Source organism: Humulus lupulus, chromosome 2 (assembly GCF_963169125.1).
Source record: "Humulus lupulus chromosome 2, drHumLupu1.1, whole genome shotgun sequence".
In the NCBI taxonomy this organism is placed as follows: domain Eukaryota; kingdom Viridiplantae; phylum Streptophyta; class Magnoliopsida; order Rosales; family Cannabaceae; genus Humulus; species Humulus lupulus.
Window position 1 is genome coordinate 115,524,493 of NC_084794.1, and position 22,205 is coordinate 115,546,697.

Here is a 22,205-nt window from a genome sequence, read left to right on the forward strand (position 1 = left end):
ATGGTATCACCAAGAAACTAAATCGATCCTCAATTTTCTTCAGAGCCTTCCAAAGTATCATTAGAATCACCTAGACTAGAGTGAGAAATTCTGAACACATGAGATAGACACAAAGAGAAGAAGAGTAGAAGAGAATATTGAGGCATAGAAAATGACTTATGCTACAGAGATAATCTAAAACCTAGAGCATCAAGAATAGATCTTTTGATTTTCTGTCAGATAGTCTTTCTGTCGTCTTCTTTCAACGCTCACTTAACATTTATTTTATATACTCAATTTATTCATTTGTTTTAATTAAAAAATTAATAAAATAATATATAATAGCAGCCTAATGGTCAAAATTATCATGGGCTTTAGGCCCGTGAAATTTCCCATTCAATTATAAGGCCATCGGTCTTAAAATTAATGTCTATATTATTTTCTATTAATTTAATTAAATAATTATTTAAATCCTTTATCAAATTAATTATTTATAATTTGAACTTTAATTTAAAATTATTTATTAATTTAGACACCAATTTGTCTTAATTAATAAATCTGCCCTAAAATCTATTTTCTTCTCTAAATTGTAAAACTTTGTGAAACTATCCAAAATTGATCTGGTCAACTTTTATAATTATAATTAATAATTAAATCAATTAATTGAGACTATATAGATGATTTTATCCATGGTACAGTGGGGACCATGGACCTATGAAATCAATCTTCAATAAGTTATCCACTACTACAAATATAGGCTTTCTCTGTGTTTTTTTTCTAGCATTAAATTAAAAACGCAGAGAAAAGGTTCAAATGAGTCTGTACCACTTTTCTCCGCAGTTTTCTATACAAAACCACAGAGAAAAGGGTACCTTTCTCTGCGATTTTCTTTATGGAACCGCAGAGAAAAGTGGTACACTTTTCTCAGCGGTTTTCTTTGTGGAACCGCGGAGAAAGCCCTTACCCTACATAAAACCCTCGACTCACATCCTTTACTCGTTCTTCTAATTTCTTCCACTTTGGCAGACCCGAGAGGAACGACGCAAACCCTTCTTCCCTAGCCACGGTTAGTGCTCTTTTCACTTTTTTTTGTAGTTTTTTTTTTTAATTTTCTTCCATATTTAGGCTACAACTCATGTAAATATACATATATATTGATTTGTTTTGAAGTTTTAGGGAAAAAATGAAGATATATTGATTGAGTATAATGTGTTTTGAATGTATGTTTATAGGGTGATTTTCAAGCTTTTTTCCAACGTTTTTGAACGTTTGTGAAGGATTAAAAGACATTTTGATTGTTCAAATCAGGTATTGATCACTAAAACTTGACTTTTTTTTGTTTTTTTTAATTATTTCAGTTTTTTGTTATTTTTATATTATTTATCTAGTTTATATGTATTTTGATTATGTTAATATTAATTATGTTTACTCCTCAAATGTATTGTATTTGACATATTTTTTTATATTTTTTATGAAATGTATATATATATATATAATATTGAAAATTATTTATCAAATTAGGTTATAATATTGAAAAAATATATATATATATAATCGGAATTAAAAATAATTATATATAATCGAAATTGAAAAATAATTTTATTAAAATGGCTTTCTCCGCGGTTGTATTAACAAAACTGCGGAGAAATGTACCATTTTCTCTACGGTTGTGTTGAATAAACCACAGAGAAAAGGGTACCTTTCTCCGCGGTTTTTTCAACACAACCGCAGAGAAAAGTGTGGCTTTTCTCTGCGGTTTTCATACCACTTTTCTCTGCGGTCGAATACACTGCGCTTTTCAATACTCTCGAAAACCGCAGTGTATTAAGTAAAAAAACCGCAAAGAAAGACCTTTTTTGTAGTAGTGATCATAAATTTAACAAATAAATTTACTAACTTATTAATTCCTCGTGACTCCACTAAAGACTCATAATTGCACTCTTGAATTCATAGAACACTCTATAACAAATATAGATACGTTATTAATTATCCATTTTTACAAACATAATTGTCACTCAATCCTTTATAGACGCTTTACAATGAGATGAGACTAAAATGCCATTTTATCCCTCATTGTATTTTATTCTTAAAACACTTAGTTCCTTGTAAGTGATATTTCAGTAAACTAATATTAATTACTGAAATGAGATCTCTATCATTTAGCACCTTGAACCAAACTAAAAGGAAACCATCGTTTTACCTTTTCATCAGAAGCTATAGATGTTCATATCTATGATTAACACTCACACTCAATTATACTACTGAGTTCCAAATATGTAAGTATGAGCTAGTCCGTATGGTAAGCTGGTAACGAACAAGTCAAAGAACTCAAATAATACAATCAATTAGAATACTAAACACTCAGAATTGAGATTGAATTGACCTATGGTCAACTATATGATGTGATTAGAATATATAATAACGATATGCTTACTTATCCTATCTATAGTCTATATCGGTCCAGTCCAATGTAACATATACATCCGATCTTATCTACTTTGCCAATGTTTTAGGAAAGAACATAACTACAATGTGTAAGTAGATCATATCATAGATTGACAAGTCAGTGTAAATCCTGTGCACTGACTAATCTTAGGACTAACTTATTTTTGAACATATAATCATATTTATATTTCACACTGATTACGTCACTATAAATATGATTAGCTACATGCTCGGGATTTAATAGAAGTTTATATTAAACAAATAATCATGAACATAAAACATGTGAGCAAAGTGATTGACCAAATCAAAAAATGATTTCTATTATTTTATTGATAATAAAATGAGATTAGAAAGAAATTGAATTTTAATTAGGGCATAAAACCCCAACACCATCGACCTCCTACCCTAGCCACGACCTTGGCCCCATCCTTAGGCCCCTTCAAAATATAAAATTGAAAAATGGTCATAAAATGTGATTTATTTGGCCCTCCCTAGTAAACTCATGTGAGATGTCACTTTTTTTTTTTAAAAAAAAAAACCTTTTTTTAAAAAAAAAAATACTAGGCTCGAAGTCACTCATCAGTAAATATATATATATATATAATTAGAAATTGATTGTCGCAATATTATATTCCATATCATAAAATTTTTTAGTGGTCTATTAGGGAAGTCAAATATATATATTTTTGTTATTTCTAAACTGTTTAGACCATAATATTTTGGAGCTTTGGTGGTATGTATTTCAAAGTTCTTGGCTTTGTCAGTTGTTGGGTAACCACTAGACCAAGTGTTTCCTTTCACTAATGTTCTTCCATCTCTCTCTATCGTAGCTCCAAGTCGTCCTACTATGTTGCAAGGGCTGTGACTGCTTCATCTTGCTCGACTTGCACCTGATAACTCTAATCTTGCATGAGACCCCATGGCCTTACACATTTATTCCACCTCCACCTGATGATCGTGATCCTCACCATCTCCAGGTAGAGCTAATCGATTCTCCTGGTTATGGATGTCTTTAGCAAAGGTGTGGTCATTATTGTTTCCACAAGTATTCTTCTCAGGAGCCATTGCGGGAATGAATTCAGAAAATAAATTAAACACGACGAATTAAACAAGACATAATTTGAAAAGAAGAAAAATAGAACTCAAGGAAAGAACACACAATAGATTTTGCATGGTTCGGTTTTAACCTACATCCACGAGACACATTTTTATTAATGTTTTTGCTTACTACTTTAAGAATCAAATTAACTAGAGCCGATAGAGTTTTCTTAAAATAATAAGCTCTTTTTAGAATTTGACAACCTCTCAGTATCTCAAATCTCACGGGAAGAATACAAGCACTAAGGTTGCCTATTCACTAGGCTAACAACTTTTACCTTTAAATTTAAATAAATAACAAACTCCTTTAAAATATGCAGGAGACTTCTATCTTGAATAACTAATATCTCACTTATTAGTTAAATGAAATATATAATTAAGCCACCTCAACTTAAATAAATTTTAGCTGCTTTAGCACGTTCATGTGTCCGGGACGACATGCACTCGAGTAGCTTTTAGTTGAGCAATAACCCTGCTTGTGTACTTTACTCCTTAACCAAGTATTCAATATTTAACTCGATGCTTGACTAGATATATGAACCTCGTCGCTATATCGACCAAATCTGGGTCCATGCCACCACAAAGGATTTTAATGAGTAATAAAAAAATTAATATCTTTCATTCATGACTTCATTGTTAACGTTGGTTTTTCGTTAATTATTTCCTTTTATCAAGAATGATATTTCTTCTGAGAAATTTGGGAAGGGGAGTATTCTTCTTAAAAATACACATTTTCCTTACAAAGTTGTTCGTCCCTCCCCATCCCCTCTTCTAATGGAGGTTTGCCTCTCCTATTTATAAAGGAAGAGGTTTACAATTTAGAAAAATGCCATTAGGAATTTACAACTAATTGGCCAAACAAGTACAATTGGTCAAGTATCTTTAATGCGTAATAGATGCTTTGGGGCAGTGTACCGTGTTAGATGTGTGCTTCTAGGGAAAAGGCACATCAAAGGCACGATTCTGGGGAAGAGGCGTGTCAAATATCTGCTAGTTGAGATCTTATAGAGTGTCAGCAAGATCTCCATGATTTTTCACTCGTTCTAGCGAGGATGTTGACCTCTTGTCGCAATTCTTCGTCTCGCATGGTCTTCTAATGATGTGAAGCGGACCTCTTGGAGCGTTTTCGTGACACACACCTAAATGATCTTCTCGCTTGATGCCTAGTGATCAGGCTTCCGCTCTTTATCTCTTGAGTTGAAGACTTCTGACCTTTTATCAACTTGGGCCTATTGAATTCGTTTCGCAAGATCTCGAGACTTTGTTATGGTCGAGGTGTTGGGATATATGTCCTTAAAACGTATTTCTATAAAAGAATTATTTAGTATTTAATAAAGATAAAATTTCACTCTTTGTATTTTATTTTGCATGTTATTTACAAGAAAGATACAATATTATTACATATAATCTTGAATTAAGTATATATATATATATAAATAGGTGTATGTACAAGATGACTTAATTAAAGATAATAAAATAAAATATTTTTCTTAATCGCTGCTGTAAAAGTGGGAGCTTTTTTTTATATTAATTAAGACATGAACAACGTCTGTCTTTTGTCTTTGATAGGACAATCTATTCGGATTGTTACATGTAGTTGACATATGGAGATAAGGGAGTCATATACAATATAGATTGTATAGGACTAGGGACATGATGAAAGAAATAACTTTCAATAATCTCTGTTAAAATATAGAAGTTCATCATTCCTTACTCGATGGTCGTTTGTGACTAGACCTTAATCCTGAATTGAATAATGGAATCCTATTTGTAGTCTTATGGAAGCCTAATTCTTGATATCTTGGAGTCAGAAGAATCCACTCCTTCCTGGATTAGAAGTAGAATAATTATTCCTATCGGTAGTGATGGCGGTACTTGAACATAGAGTGCTCATTTCTGTTGAGAATAAAAATACTATCTGTAAATGAGTTACAAAAATATTTATTAGAGTATCAAGGCCATTGATTGATGAATATGTAATTAAGAGGTTAAGGAATGATGACCTAGATCTAATTATGAATAATTAGTGGAGGGTCATAATTCATACAATGACTATATCAATGGACAACTATATGAACTTCTAATAATATGAGACTTTATAGTCTGAGAGTGCAACTATAAATTTTTAGTGGACAAATCTCGTAGTTAATAAATTAATTTATTAAGCCAAGAATTAGCAAGATAATTAATTTATTGGAACTTAGAATTACTTGTCCAGTTGTTCCTGGAACTAGCTTGATAACACAAACAAGATATTTAATAATTCAATGATATAATAGCGATTATTTTTGGAATTGTTATTTGAGAAATAATAAAATATATTGATATTTTATTGAAAATTAATTTTAGAGAAAATTAATCATACATGTATTTATTGAGTATAAATAAAGTGGTATAAATAAAGAAAATAAATTTACAAAGCCCATGTAGCTTGGAACTACATGGTGGACGCCCAAGCAGTCCATTTGGATTGTGTTGGGCACCGAAAACCTGCTCCATAATAGGCAGGGTTTTGCGTAGTCTTCTGTTTACCTTATTCTATAAATAGAATATTATGTGAGGTGCGAAGGGGAAGCTTTTCATTTGTCTAAATTTCTTGTGAAGAAATAAACTCTCTCACCTCTCTCCCTCCCTTGTGTTCACGCCAACTCCAAAGCAAGAACACAACTTTTCTATGTTTAATTTTTACACCACACAAAAGATACACACTGTCACGAGTTAAGATACCAAAGTGTGTATAGAAAATCACCATTGACAAAGGAGATCACTCATCCTCCTTGTATTGTGCAATATATAGTTTGGAAGACAAATGGTCAAGAAGTTTGCTCAACACATTGGGAGCTGCATGCAAAGAAGAAATCTCAGGCTTTGGATCTTTGCTTCAAGAGGTAAAATTCTAATATACACTCTATGTGAATTTTTGATATATCTACATACATGAAAAAAATCATATTCTAGTTATGGTTGCTAGAATGTTATCTTTTGGTAGCGCACCAATTTTATTTATTTTTTATTAATTTTGTACTTTGTTTTATTTTTAATTGTGAAGTGTTATAATTTTTTTTATTTGTTTGAATTGTTTGGTAGGAATTATATGAATTTTAATTGCTAATTATTTTATTTATTTATTAAGTTAATTTGAAAGTAAATTAGCTTTGATTGTGTGCACCAAGGTGCATGGTTAGTAGAGATGCACCTTAGTAATTGTGTGTGTGCATGTGCATGGTTGCATGGTGTGCATGCAATAGATTTTCTACATTTTTTTATTTCATTTTATTAGATTTATTTTGTTTTATATGAAAAAGAAAAAAATAAAGGAAGAGGAAAAGAGGAGGGTGGAGTGTGGAGTGTGAATGCAAGCTAGAGAGTTATTTATTTATTTATTTTTTTTGAAGATCCCACATTAATATGAAATTGGATGGAAAAAAGGAAGGTCCACCACCCTTTATTAGAAAGGTAGGAAATCAAGGGGTTAAATAAAATAAAATAAAAAGAAAAGAAGATAGGTTGCCTTTTCTTGCTTGGAGCTAGAGGGAATTCGGCCATAAGGAAATAAAAGGGAAAGGAAACTTTTCTTGGCCTCATTTGTTTGAAGAGCTAGCCGACCACTTAGGAGGAGAAGGAGAGAGAGAGATCTCGTGGGAGAAAGAAAGAAGAGAAAGGAGGAAGAAGAAGAAGGGGATTCTGAGAGCCTAGGGTATGTGTTCTATTGTTCATGCTTTCTTTTTATATATCCTCCCCATCTTAAGTTCTAAGCAATAGATTGTCTCTTTGGGTTTTGACTTAATCTAGGTCTTGAGGTGCCAAATGATTGATCAATTCTTGTGTGTCTTTATCGACTATCAAGGAGATAATGGAGAATCCTAGTCTTTTGCTATTACCATGATGGTTTATTGTTAATCTTGTTTATGGTTTTGGATATGTTGGGGATTGTCTATGGTTTATTTCTATACATTTAGATTGTTCTTCATGATTTTATTTTATTTGATATTTATTGAAACATGCTAAAGATTCTTGTTGTGGGCATTGGAAGGTTGTTTTCTTTCCTTTGAGCATGTATGTTTCGGCTAGGGTATGCCTTAGCAACCATGTTCTTGTTGTATGCTCTTGTTATAGATGCCTAATGTATTATTTTCTTAAAGGGTACGAAAAGTTAGTGATATAAATTTTGTAAATGGTACTATGGATGTTTCGGCCTTGTGAGTATGATTTAAGATGGTTTGATTATTTATCTCATGCTAGTGGTAACATTAAAATACTTAAAAGAAGTGTATGAACATTTTAGGGTTCATGTGGATGTGAATGAGATTATTGGTATTTTATGTTTATGTTATGTGGGTTTCGGCCTATAGGAAGATTATCAATGCATTTTAGTTTTTTTTTTATTATTTTCTTTGATATTCCATTTAATCATTAGAAATATGCTAGGTTATTTGGTTAAATTCGGAATTTGTCTCAAGTGTCTTATAATTGATATATTAGTGATATATGAAGATTATTGTATTTGAGTTTTGAGAAGTAGGAATTTAAAATGAACTTTATGATGAACTATGCTTGTTGATTTTTGTGTATAATTGGTGAATAAATTGGTAAAATAATGATTTGCATGCATAAGTGATGTCTCAAATAATGTGCTGATTTTATATAAATAAAAATGTATTTTAATTCTTATTTAAAATGATATTTTTACTCAATTAATACCTACAATTATTTATATATATTTTTATGAAGAAAATATAAATTGTTGCTGGAAGTTTTGGGTAAAAATAAGAAATGTTTTTAAATGAAAGAAATAATGTGTGTTTATTGAAATAAATCAATACCCTAAATTATTTGTATATTAAAATGATATTTTTAAAATGTAACCATGAATTTTCACATTATTAATAAGTGCGGTTTATTTAATTTTTAATAAGGATATATTTGGGTTTAAATTCACTTTTGACTTTTAAACAAAATAAATAGTTGCTGAAAGTTTAGGTTATTAAGTTTAAAAACAATTATTTTGTTTAAAAATAATGGGTTTACACTACATAAATTAAGTTTTAAATAATACAAGTGAAAATATATTTTTCCCACATTTAAAAATATTTTTTCTCACACCAAATCTTGAAATTTTGTTATGTTAAATGAAAATGTTATTTTCTAAAGAAAACATGAAATTTTACAAGTACTTCTAAATAATTTCAAGTTTTGTTGTTTCTAAGTGATTTAAAATAATAAATGTAAGTATTATTTTATGAGAAATTAAAGGGGTTAAATGAATTTGTTTAATAAACTTTGGGACTTAAGTAGATAATGGCAAAAGAGTATGTCGTTGAATTTTTCTTGAAAAGGTTAGAAATGAGCATGTAGGAATTATCGTTTAAACGTCACTTTTTAACAACGCTCCCATGTATGCATGTCACATACAAATGCACTTTTACGTTCAAATATATGCATATTATTCAAACATATAATTTTTGCTTAGAAACCATGCATGGATAATAGGTAGAATTTGCATTATTCTTTTGTGCTTCTATGTGAAAAATGTGCATGTTTGGAAATTATGTATAATTTGCACTATGTGGGCATGGCCTATTCACACATGGGGTATATGTAATGCCCCACGTCACTATGGGTGCTTCCTGGAATAATGACTAGCCTTACAAACCAACACAAGTCTTTCCAGCGTGCTTTGTCCTCACTTGCACGCTTCCTGGGAAAACTTCCCAGGAGGTCACCCATCATGAGATTACTCCAGGTCAAGCACACTTAACTTTGGAGTTCTCAAGTGATGGACTACCAAAAAGAAGATGCATCTTGTTGGCATAGGTAGTACCCATCAATCCATTTAAACCACCTTCAACTGTGTAGTCCCATACCTACACAGTCTTAGAATCATCACACTTGACCTTCCCCAGGCGGTGTGGGATTGCACAACTTTTTACCCGGTCTTTTTCCCTACGGATCACGGGATTCTGACTGTCACAGTGTATGTGTTGGGCACGAGAAATCTCATGTGATGCTAAAGAGAACTATTTGATTATGACTATAGGCTCGTTGTGAAGTTTGTTCCATTTTTGCTTTGCTTGGACCTGAGGTAAGGAAGTTAGATAGTGCCTTTATATTTATGCTATGAAGCGGTAAGGTTGGTTTGTATGAGGATAAAAATATGCTATGTGTGATGATGTACTATGTGATATGAAATATGAAATGTTATTTTGAGATGATATGATGAATTTAATGAATCATGTATTTCCTTTATGTAGATATGACTGGATTGCATGTGTTTTGTATGCTGTATGAATAAGCAAATGGTTGTTAGCGTGTTGAACGCAACACAAAAAAGGGGTTACTAAGGATATAAGACGTAACCCGAGTTACTAAGGTATGACGTAACTCATAGGGCGAACACGCCGAGGTTATTCAAGGACCAGAGCCTCCTGTTTACCTCAAGATGTGACATGGAAAAGAGAGGGGCCATGTTCACAAAGATGTGATGATGATGTTTAAATATGTGGATGATGTGTGAATGTGATGATGATGTATGATGTATGATGATGAAGTTTATGAATGGTGTATGATGATGAAGTTTAAGTATGATGTATGATGATGTATGGATATGATGTTGTATGAGTCTTACGATGTGATTATGTTATTTGTTGTGTTTTCATTGTATGCTGCTTGTACTTCCTTACTGGGCTTTTAGCTCACTCCTTTACTTTCCCCTTTCACGTAATAAATAGGGTTTTTCTTTGGCACGCGTTGTGATGTGAAGAGTTCCGACGTCAACGTGTATATGGCGTCGGGGTATCCTATGGGCGAATAAAACGATCAACTTAAAAGCCAAATTTTAAAGAACGATGTTATGGACTTTAATTTTAAAAACTATCAGTGAGACTTAAACTTTATTTATTTTAAACGTTGCATAAATACTCTCATTTTTATTTTAAACTATTGGACCCAACTTGCATGTTTTAGCAAGATCCTACTGGATTTTCATATGTTAAATGACTTTTCTTTTATAATATTACGAGTATGGAGATATTTTACGAGGTAGTAGTTTAGGACATTTTACACTTTCTCATGTAAAAATATATAATTATTTTTATATATATTTTTCCATGAGATGTCTATATTTTATTGGACTCACATACATACATGTAATCAAAAACTAACACGGGGTATTCTAGTATGAGGAGTGTCCTTTAAGATAGGAGATTGAGATGGCTTCTGACTTGTTGATTCTTATCTCGTTGATCTCCTTGTGCGAGATCGAGACTGTTGTCTTGCATGAGTCCAGTTTGGGACTATATGATATCTGATTGTCAGTCCAAGAGAGAAAATATAACTTTGCTGTATGAAATAGAAAAGCTCAGCTCATCTTCTATCAGGCTAGCATAAATGTATTTATATCAAAGTGTGGTACAGAATGTTCTAGATATCGTACAGAAGGAATAATTACAAAAAAAGTAATACAAAAGGAATATCCTAACAAACTCTGACATTCTATAACAATAAAGTAATAAACAATTTACTAAATAACCAATACCAACAACTATATGACAGTAAGGCACACTGCCAGTGGGACAGATTGTAAGATAAATTAATTCATTTTCCTATCACCCCTTCTCAAACTAAGTGGGGTTTCAACCACACCAAGTTTGTCACTGAGAAAATGAAACCGATGATGAGTGAGACTCTTTGTTAGACAATCTGCAATTTGATCGTGGGATGGTATATATGTGATCTCTAACTCCTTCTTCAAAACTTTGTCTCTCACTAAGTGTACATCCATCTCGATATGCTTAGTTCTAGCATGATAGATGGGGTTTGCAGCAAGTGCACTAGCCCCCATGTTATCACACCAACTTATAGGAGTCCTCTGCAATGAAAAAGCAAATTCTTTTAGCAATGACTGGATCCACACAATCTCAGCAACCACATTAGCCAATGCTCTATACTTTGATTCGGTATTGGACCGTGACACAACCGGTTGCTTTTTAGATGACCACGACACCAAGGTATCCCCCAAATAGACACAGTATCCAGCTACACTTTTTCTATCATCCGGGCAACACGCCCAATCCGCATCCGAATATCCAGTTATATCAAGTTGGTCTGAGTACTTGATATGCAGACCAGAATGTATGGTACCTTTCAGGTATCGCAATATCCTTTTTGCCGCACTCCAGTGAGCTGTTGTAGGAGCTTGTAGATATCGACTTAATTTTTTTACTGCAAAAGATAAGTCTAGCCTGGTGTGAGTGAGGTATTGAAGTCCACCAATGATGCTTCTATATGATGTGGGGTTTTCCAGGAGCTCTCCATCTGTCTTTGACAATGCCTTGTCAGCTGTCATTGGTGTTGAACATGGTTTTAAGTGTAGCATTCCAGTTCGAGTGAGGAGTTCTTTTATGTATTTTCCTTGATTCAAATATAGACCTGTTTCATCTCTATGGACCTCGATTCCTAGAAAGTAATGAAGGGGACCGAGGTCTTTCAAGGCAAACATGTCATTTAGTCTTGAGGTGAATTTCTGCAATTTCCCAGAGTTGCTGCCAGTGACAATTATGTCATCTATGTATATGAGCACCATGATTATCAGGTCTTGTGTTTTGTAGAAGAACAAAGATGAATCAGCTCTTGAGTTTTGAAAATTCCATCATGTTAGAGTAGCTTTAACTGATCATACCAGGCCCTTGGTGCCGGTCTTAGACAATACAAGGATTTGTTGAGCTTGCATACAAATTCTGGCTTTTCCTTGTCAATGAACCCTTATGGTTGTGTCATAAAGACATCTTCTACTAGTTTTCCATTAAGGAAAACATTATTGATGTCAAGCTGCCTTATATCCCACGATTTAGACACTGCAATGGTAAGGATTATTCTGACTGTTGAGGCTTTAATCACCGGGCTAAAAGTCTCCCCAAAATCGATTCCTGGCCGTTGGTTGAATCCTTTTGCAACCAAACGGGCTTTCAATCTTTCTATGGTGCCATCTGAGTTCCTTTTTAATTTGTAGACCCATTTGTTGCCTACAATATTCATGCCCTGTTTTCTTGGTACAAGAGTCCATGTACCATTTTCTTTTAGCGCATGAAGCTCATTCTGCATTGCCTTGTTCCAGCCATCATGTAAAAGTGCCTCCTCTACTGACTTTGGTTCATCATCATCATTTTCGAATTTAGCTTGCCCCACATATACTTTTGGTTTAAAAATCCCTGCTTTAGCTCTAGTTGTCATAGGATGTGAAGGTGCCAGTGGTGCTATTTTCTCAGGATCCGATTGTGGTTCTTGAGATTTAGAGCTTGAACTAGAATTTTCTTCATCAACCTGTTCTATGTCAAGTGCATTTGGTAGAGATTGATGAGATAAGTAGGGGCTGCGATAAGATACCTGAGTTCTTGTAGAGGAGCTCTCTTCAAGAACTTGGCCATCATGAGGAATACCAGCTGGTCTGTCATTTTGTTGGCTTGTATTTGGATTCTCTGTGGGAATTGGAGCTTGATTATGTGAAGATGTAAAAGAGGCAGACCAGTAAGGAACATTTACAGAAACTTGTTGCTCACTTCTATGAGTATTAAAGAACCCAGATTTGCAAGGGAACTCATTTTCATTAAAAATAACATTTCGTGAGATGTATAGTCTTCCTGTACTACTAAGGCACTTATACCCCTTATGTGCATCACTGTATCCTAGATTCAAGCATTTAGCAGAGTGATATTGAAACTTGTGGGATTGATACGGTCTAAGACACAGATAACAAGCTACCCCAAAAACTTTTAGAAATTTATAATTAGGCTTTTTCGAGTGTAGAACTTCAAAGGGTGACTGGTTATTGAGCACACTAGTAGGCAGTCTATTTATGAGGTACACAACACTTTGAAAAGCATCCCACCGATATTTCAGCGGCATTGATGCCTGAGAAAGCAAGGTTAGTCCCATTTCGACTATATGACGGTGTTTCCTTTCAGCTCTTCCATTTTGGTTTGAGGTGTGAGGACAAGAATGGTTAAAATCTATCCCATTATCTTTGACATATTGAGAAAATGCCTGGAATTCTCCCCCCCAGTCGGTTCTAAGAGACTTTATATGCCTATCAAACTGATTTTCAACTAGTTTCTTGAATTGGACAAAAGCCTTAAGTGCCTCATCTTTAGGTTTAAGGGGATAGATCCATGTGTATCTGGTATGATCATCCACAAAATGGATGTAAAATATGCAGTTAGTGTTAGATAGCATTGAAGCTGGACCCCAAACATTTGTATAAATTAACTCCAGAGGGTACTTAATACGGCTAGAGTTTGTATGAAACGGCAAGGCATGTGATTTCCCAAATTGACAAGCTTCACAAAGGCTCTCTTTTGCATTAAAGGGGGGTTTTACATTGATATGACTCAAACCAAGATTTAAGACTCTACTAGACGGATGGCCAAGTCTTCTATGCCATTTGTCTTTGATTGAAAGTAAATTTGACTCAGCAACATGCTGGTCATTTGATTTTGACACTAAACCAGAAAAGAAATTTGAGGCAGCAGATTTGAAGGAATAAGAGCCTGTGGAAGATACTTGAGAGATGTTTTCTTTTTGACTGTCCAGCTGGTATAGACCTCCTCTACGTGTCCCTTGAAGTAGAACCATCCTTGTTGCTATGTCCTTCACCAAACATTCAAATGGAAAGAATTCAACAAATACGTTATTATCCAAAGTGAGTTTTGAGATGTTGATAAAATTTTTAGTAATGTGAGGTACATGTAGAACTTCTTTTAAGATCAAGGGTTCATTAGAAGTGGATACAAGAGAGCCATTACCAACATGATTTTTACGAAGCTGATTTCCATTTCCCACAGTGCGTTTTTCCTTACCGAGATACTCAGTTTTCTGGTTTAAGTGTCCACCATCAGCAGTAATATGATTCGTAGCACCACTATCGGTGTACCAAGCAGCATCATCCACCATTTCTGGTGTTGCAACAAAAGCAGCAGTACCCTAAACATCTTTGACAATGTTGGTGGCAGCAGTAGGGGGAATGTTACCCATGCATGCCTCTTCATACCTATTGTAGCAATAGGCAGTAGAGTGGCCATATCGACCACAGATTTGACACGTTGGTTTGGAGTTGCCACCACTCCAACAACCTCAGCTTCTGCCTCGAGAATTAGCACCACTTCTGAGAGGACTTCCACCATGGTTCCCTACACCAAACTGGTGAGAGTTTGGACCGCGCCGTCCTTGAAAACCAGATGGACGAACAGTAGCGAGATTGGCAGTAGGGGTAGGTGCACTGTGAGATGCCTTAGGGACTCTAGAAATAGCACTCAAGCGTTCAAGCTTGCTGTCAAAACTAAGGAGAGTATCCTGCAACTCCTGCCACGAAGTGGACGGCTTAGCTTCCACCATGAGAACGATAGGCAAATACTCAATGTCAAGACCAGAGAGGACATTGGACACAAGAAGTTTCTCTGGATAGGGATCCCCAGCAAGAGTGAGGACATCAGACCATTGCCTCTTTTGTTGGAGGTACTTGGCCATAGACATACTTCTTTTCTGAGTGGTCTGAATCTTCGTACGATACTCATCCATCTTAGACTTGGAATGAGCCCCAAACAAGAGTTCGAGAGCACGCCATAATGCAGCAGAGGAGTCACACCCCATAACCTCCGTTGCAATGCTCTCGGTCATAGAGCCGTAGAGCCAACCAAGAAGTAGTTGGTCATGTACTATCCATGCGTCGAAGCTTGGATTCACGGCAGAGACAGAGTCACCTGCATCACTAACATCAGAAAGAAACTCATCGAGTTTGGGGTTAGTGCCATTCAAAAACCCGTCTAAACGATGGCCATGAACTATGGCAGAAACCATAGTTTTCCACAAGGAGTAATTGTTTCGATCAAGCTTTAGAGGAAAAAGTTGGGTAAGTGTACTGCTCACCTGAGGAAGAGAAATGTATGAGGGAGTCTGAGCAACATTGCTGCCACCAACCATAGACTGTTGTGGCTGAGTATTACCTGAGACAGCAGGAACATTCTGAGAGGTGCTGTCAGCCATAGATACGACTAGAATGCTCTTATACCAAGAGAGAAAATATAACTTTGCTGTATGAAATAGAAAAGCTCAGCTCATCTTCTATGAGGTTGGCATAAATGTATTTATATCAAAGTGTGGTACAGAATGTTCTAGATATCGTACAGAAGGAATAATTAAACAAAAAGTAATACAAAAGGAATATCCTAACAAACTCTGACATTCTATAACAATAAAGTAATAACCAATTTACAGAATCACCAATACCAACAACTATATGACAGCAAGGCACACTGCCAGTAGGACAGATTGTAAGATGAATTAATTCATTTTCCTAACAGTCCGCATGTCATGCTGTTATTCGTCCGTATCTTATTATACAAAAAAAAAATCTATTTATAAATTATGATTTCTTATCATATCTTATGAGTGAAAATTCTATATCTTATGAGTAATGCTTATTATTTAGTTAATTTAATTATTTTTCTTGTCTGTTTAATTAACTTATTAGTTAATTATTTAAGAATTAGATTCTTTTTTATTTTATTTTATTTACTTATTTAAATTTATTTCATTTTGTCTACTTATTATTTATTAATTCAAATTCATAATTTTATAAAATTATTTATTCAATTTCATTGTTTCACTTTTTTATTATTTATCTAATTAAATTATTATGCTCATTTAATTATGTCACTAATTAATTAATTTATTTAAGAATTTGATTAGTATATTATAATTTGATTTTTTTCTCTTATGAATAAATACCATTTTAGCTCTCTATGTTAGCTTAATACCGCTTAGACACTCTATTTTGAAAAGTGTGTTATTGGACCATGTGTTTTGTCAAATAGTTAAAAATAATTCCTTGAATCCGATATTGGTGAATATTTTTTTTAATATGAAAAAAATCTCCAATATGAAATTAAAATAAGATCTAATAATTAAAATTAAAATTAACATTTTTAACTAAAAATATCATGATAAAAATAAAAAAAATAGTTTTAGCTTTATTTCTTCATAAAATTTAATTTAAAATAAATATTAAATTCAAGTTTAACATCATCAAACCCTAGTCGAAGAAGAAAATCAAACAAAAAAAAAACATTTTGAAACGAAGAACCAAGAAACTTTTTAAGATTAATCAAATCAAACAATAGAAATACATATAATAAAAACAAATTTATGATGAAGGAGGTTAAAAAAGTCATAAATATATACTGCAAAATTAATATCATATAATATTGGGTTTTAGGCTCTTATAAAACCTCGTTTCTTATGTATTCATTATCAATAAATTAGTAGAAATTATTTTGTTCAATCAAATTGCATTGTTTACATGTTTTATTACATGATTAATTATTATTAATACAAACATTTATAAAATCCTGAACATATGTATAGTTACAATTATAGTGACTTGGTCACAGTGGATTATAATTGTAATTATATGTTCAAAATTATTTTTTCCTATGATTAAATTAGCACATTGGATTTTTACTAATTCGGTAATCTACATTAAGATCTACTTACATATCTGGTGTGATATCTTATCCAGGACATTGACCAAGTATATAAGATCAGATGTTCTAGGACATTGAACCCAAGTCAATTCATTCTTAATCTTGAATGATTAATATTCTGCTAATTGTATTATTCAAGTCTTCTAATTTGTTTTTTACCAGCTTACCTTATAGAATAGCTCATACTTACATAATTGAGATTTGGTAGTATAATTGAGTGAGAGTATTTATCATAGACATGTAATCTATAGCTTATGTTTAAGAAGTGAAATGATGATTTCCTTATAGCTTTGTTCAAGTGTTAAATGATAGAGTACTCATTTATGTAATAATTAAGTTTACAAAAATATCATTTACAAGGAACTTAGTGGGGGAGTTAAGGATAAAATACCTGAAATTCCGTATTTTATTATTTTACCATGTGATTAGATTTAAACAACTTGTAATTTGTGAAAAATGAATTAAGTTTTTTAAAAAGATTCACTTGTTGTTACCACAGTTATAGAATTTGTCAAAACAGACAGACAAACAGAATGTAAAAATGACACAAGCGAATTTTTATGTAGTTCATAAATACTTTCAAATAACCTACATCCACGGGGCCACGCCCAAATAATAAATCAATTAGTAAATAATGAAATTGTACACAAGCAATGACTGAAACAAAGTAAGACTCTTTCTTAAGCTATTGTTGCAATCTTGTGGTACTTTTCTTTACGAATCTGATTTTGTTGCCGCAATAGCGAGTGTTCTCTTCCTCCCGAAGTGAGTCTTGAAGAAATCTTCTCCCGAAGATCCTTGGAACACGTTCACAGAACCAAAACTTGTTACAAAGAACAAACGATATACGTGCAGCAAGGTGCACACAACACTATACCAAGGACTAAGGTGAACAACTTAGCCTTTACATAAATAAAGAAAAATTGCTCTCAAGAAATCAAAATATTATCAAACTTTTTCACAATGGAGAGACAATGAGTCAAGAGCCCTAGCTATCTATTTGTAGCTGCTTTGAACGTTCAGAAGATGATACCTTGACATTTGGAGCAATAAAGAAATGATTTGCAAATTTCTTTATAAGGAAACAATCTGCCAGTCTGTCTGATTCTGTCTTGATAGGTTATCCATCCGACTAGGCAGTTTCTGTACCTGGGTAGATTTAGGTCCAGATTCATTTGAAAACTAAATTACACAAAGAGTAGATAATATCTTGAGGATATGCGATTTAATCTGCACGAAATTCTTGTGAAGAAATCATATCTTAAAGATTTGTAATTTCCATATTGGGAATGCTAAGATGAGGATACGAATTAAAACATTTGACAACTCAAAGGTGAGTCATCCACAAGTTTTACAGCACATAAAAATTGATTTTAATTCATAGGAAATTATGTTAAATAAAATATATGGTCTAGAAAAATATTTGCCAAACAAGGTTCTAACAATCTCCCCCTTTTGGCCTTTTTATGGACAAAGTACATATATTTTATTTTGCTAAGAGATCCCTGCAAGAAAAATAGTTATATTTGTAGAAACCTCCTACAAACAACATCTAACTTTAAAACAAACATATGAGCAAAGCAATTCTTGGAAAGTCAAAGTATCCAACCAAAATATCCAAAAACCAAAAAGCATAAAATCAGGCTTCTCCCCCCCTTTGTCCATCAAAAAGGACCAAAAGACAAAACACAAGAACAACATACAAAGTTTGTTGCTATTTTATTCAAAAACATAAACATAAAGAACTTGAAACTTTCATGGTGGTGGAGCAATGTGGCAGAGATACGATCATCGAGTTGTTCCAGAGTGAACCGCTGCAACCCTTCCACAGAATTGAGACAATGATGGAGACCATCAATATTAGTCTTCGCAGATCCAATATCATTCTTCACAGCTACAATGTCAGTCAACACAGAATTTGGAAGCTCAGACTGCAAAGATATACCTTTTGTCTTTTTGGCAGCTGTAGAGGCAGAGTTATCTTTGACTTTGTAGGTAGTTCCAAAAATAGCAGCAGTCAAAGATTCATAGTCCATCTTGAGAGGCCGTTGCAAATCAAGGAGTTTGTATATCAAGCAAGGAAACACTAGATATTTCCCCTTCTTCTTGGCATTAGCAAGGGCCATAATTTGGTCAAAAATCTCAGCAGCAAGAATAATACAGACGCCAATCCCAACTTTGAGCAAAAAGAATGTCAATTCTTGAGTGATGGTGGAGGAATGAGTTGATGGCTGCCAATTATTAAGGGAAAACTTATGCAAAACAACATAAAAATGAGTAAGAATCAAAACCTTAAGAGTGGTATTGGGTTCCCATTGCATCTTTTGACCCACCATTTCAGATAGCACAATATCTTTATCAAAGACAACCTTATCCGATTCAACATTAAGAGGTAAATTCAGAATTTTAGCAATCTCAGATTCAGAAAAAACATACCAATGTCCACGAACATAGACCTTGCCAAACATAAAGGACTTCTTATAAAAAAATTGATCATTGAGATTGACATAAAATTCCTTAACTACCCAAGAAACATAACCACCCAGATCAGTCAAAGTTCCTAGCCAACTCCGCTTTTCAATAGTAAGTACCACCCCAAAAACCCGATGAGCAGAAAGCCTAATAATCTTTTCACAAATAATATCCTGATTCACAAAATGCTTCATATTTTCTTCATTACCATTGAAGAAAAATATTAAGGAGTGAGGTTTAGAAACCTCAGATGGCTTAAAATGAAACGTGGAAATTTTCACAACTTTCTTGCCCTTGGCCTTTGGCAAATCAGATGGCTTTTCGGACTGGTCAGATTTCGTGTCTATGGCAACCTCATCGTCGGCAGTGGATTCTTCTTCAACAGGATCTTCTTAGAACGAAACAAACTCCTCAGATGGATGGATTCAGAAGAAGAGCATGGTGGAGGAATTTTCTTGGCCTTTTTCTAAAACTTGGAAAGTGGAGTTGATCCCGTGGGAGATGAGGTCTTCAGAGTGGAACCAGTGGGAAGAGAGCTTTTAGACCTAGAAGTTTTCGAGAAGCGGAAACTTGGAACCAACCTTTGTCTTTCTTTTTGGGTCCTAGGACATCAGGTGAAATGGATGAATCAGAATGGGTCTTGGCCGAGGCATCTTCTTGGTCAGATCCAATAGTAGTTGGAGATGCAGGGGCATTTTTGGAAGACCCAGGGGAGATGGCGAGCGGAGGTGCCGGGGAAGGTGACCCGATCGGTGCTTTGAGTTCCTCAAGGTTCGGAAACACCACAACTTTGCTTGTGGTGGTAGTGGTTGCTTTGGTAAGGCTAGGCAGAGACAAGGTCCTTTTGTGAGCCTTGGTCTTCGTGAGTGCAGGCTTAGTGAGCGAAGGAGACAGAGACAAAGGAGGGGATTTTAGGTCTTTGAGTGAATGAGACCCACTACCTCTGGTTTTGACCATGGCTGCATGACAGAGAAACAAACACAAGGAAAAAGAGAAGAACATGATATTGTGGAGAAAAGGGAATGAAGAGGAATGGAGCCCTTGTGTCCTTTTTATAAAGAATGAGACAATAATGGATTGATCTTATTCCCTTTTTTAAGAAAAAAAATGAGAATATACACTCTTAAAGTGCACAATAATATCCAAAAATCTGGCAACAATAACACTACAAAAGTCAATCATTTTAAAAAGAGGAAACTAGTCAAAATGGAAACCTTTTGGTCTTATAAATATATTTAAGTAAAAAAATATATGCCAGATATTTGCCCCTTCTTTTTCTCCTTGATTCGTACAGATGGAATCCTTACTTATTGATATTTTATTATATATATATATTTATTAATACTAATATATATAGGTAAAAGAAATACCCCATTTAGATTGTGCCCAATGTCTTCGTGTCCCGCCTTTAGAAAAAGAAACAAACTGTTAATCAAAGTATATTTTTACTAAAAGGTTAGAAAATATACTTAATATAGATCATGCTAAATAATATCACAAAAGAATTAGTCCTATAACAAAAAATATTTTAACCAAATCAATAAGTGTGTATGAGTCTTACAAATTTTTTCCTAGCAGTATATCTTAAGCATTTGTGTGTGAATGTGAAAACAGAGATCATTGCCCTGTATGGAAATTTTTGGCTTTTTTTAGGGTCATTTCCCTATGTGGCAATTTTTAGCCTTTTTCTCAAAGAGTACCCAAGTTAGACGCTTTCACACTACACTGAAGGCAACCTTTATCAGTGGTAGAGTATCTTCTACATAATTTTTGTTACATAGTTCCAACTTACTCAAAGACACCAATCACACAACAATGCAGGTAGCTCTATTCTAAAATGGAGCCTGAAAATACTTTTTAAGGATCATATGCTCACACACTATAAACACATATTGATTTGGAAGAATATTAATTGGAGGAACTATTTATTTTGTTTTCATATTTAAAAAAAATATGCATGCTATATATTAACTATAAAGTCTAACTACTAGTCAACTACACTTTTTCATAATGTTTGAGACATTCTCTTTGGACAAGAAAAAGAAGACATCAAGCAACATTTTCTAGCATAGGGATATGGCACATCACAAACAATATTTAATTAGTACAAACCCCCAAGGATTTCTTGAAGGAATCAAACCTGACTGTATCAAGGACTTTTGTAAAAATATCTGCAATTTGTTTGCCAGTCTCAATATATTCTAAGACCAAAGTTTTATTTTCAACAAGTTACTTGATAAAATGATGACGAATGTCAATGTGTTTAGTGCGAGAGTGTTGAACATGATTTTTAGAGATATTAATTACACTAGTATTATCACAAAAAATACTCAAAGTGTCAAGATCAAACCCATAATCTATCATCATTTGTTTCATCCATAATAATTGAGTACAACAACTTCTTGCAGCTATGTACTCAGCCTCGGCAGTTGACAAGGAGATTGAATTTTTTTTCTTGCTGTGCCAGGAAACCAAATTGTTCCCTAGGTAGAAACATCCACCACTTGTACTTTTTCTGTCATCTGCATTGCCAGTCCAATCAACATCACTAAAACAAACAAGGTTAGAGTTTATTTCCTTTGAGTACCAAATTCCATACTCCTAGTACCTTTCCGATAGTGAATTATTTGCTTTACAGCTGTCACATGGGATTCCATAGGATTCCCTTGATATCGAGCA

At 33.7% G+C, this 22,205-nt stretch overlaps 1 protein-coding gene across 1 annotated transcript; it reads right to left on the reverse strand.

Annotated features, from left to right (window-relative positions):
* Positions 1 to 11,110: 11,110 nt before the first annotated feature.
* LOC133814636 (uncharacterized mitochondrial protein AtMg00810-like) lies at positions 11,111 to 12,103 on the reverse strand. Its single transcript, XM_062247571.1, has one exon. It carries the CDS (start codon positions 12,101 to 12,103, stop codon positions 11,111 to 11,113), a length of 993 nt encoding a protein of 330 aa, XP_062103555.1.
* Between the last annotated feature and the right edge of the window lie 10,102 nt (positions 12,104 to 22,205).

Coding starts and splice junctions, on each gene's coding strand:
- LOC133814636 (XM_062247571.1), bottom strand. CDS start 12,103: ATGGTGCTCATATACATAGATGACATAATTGTCACTGGCAGCAACTCT.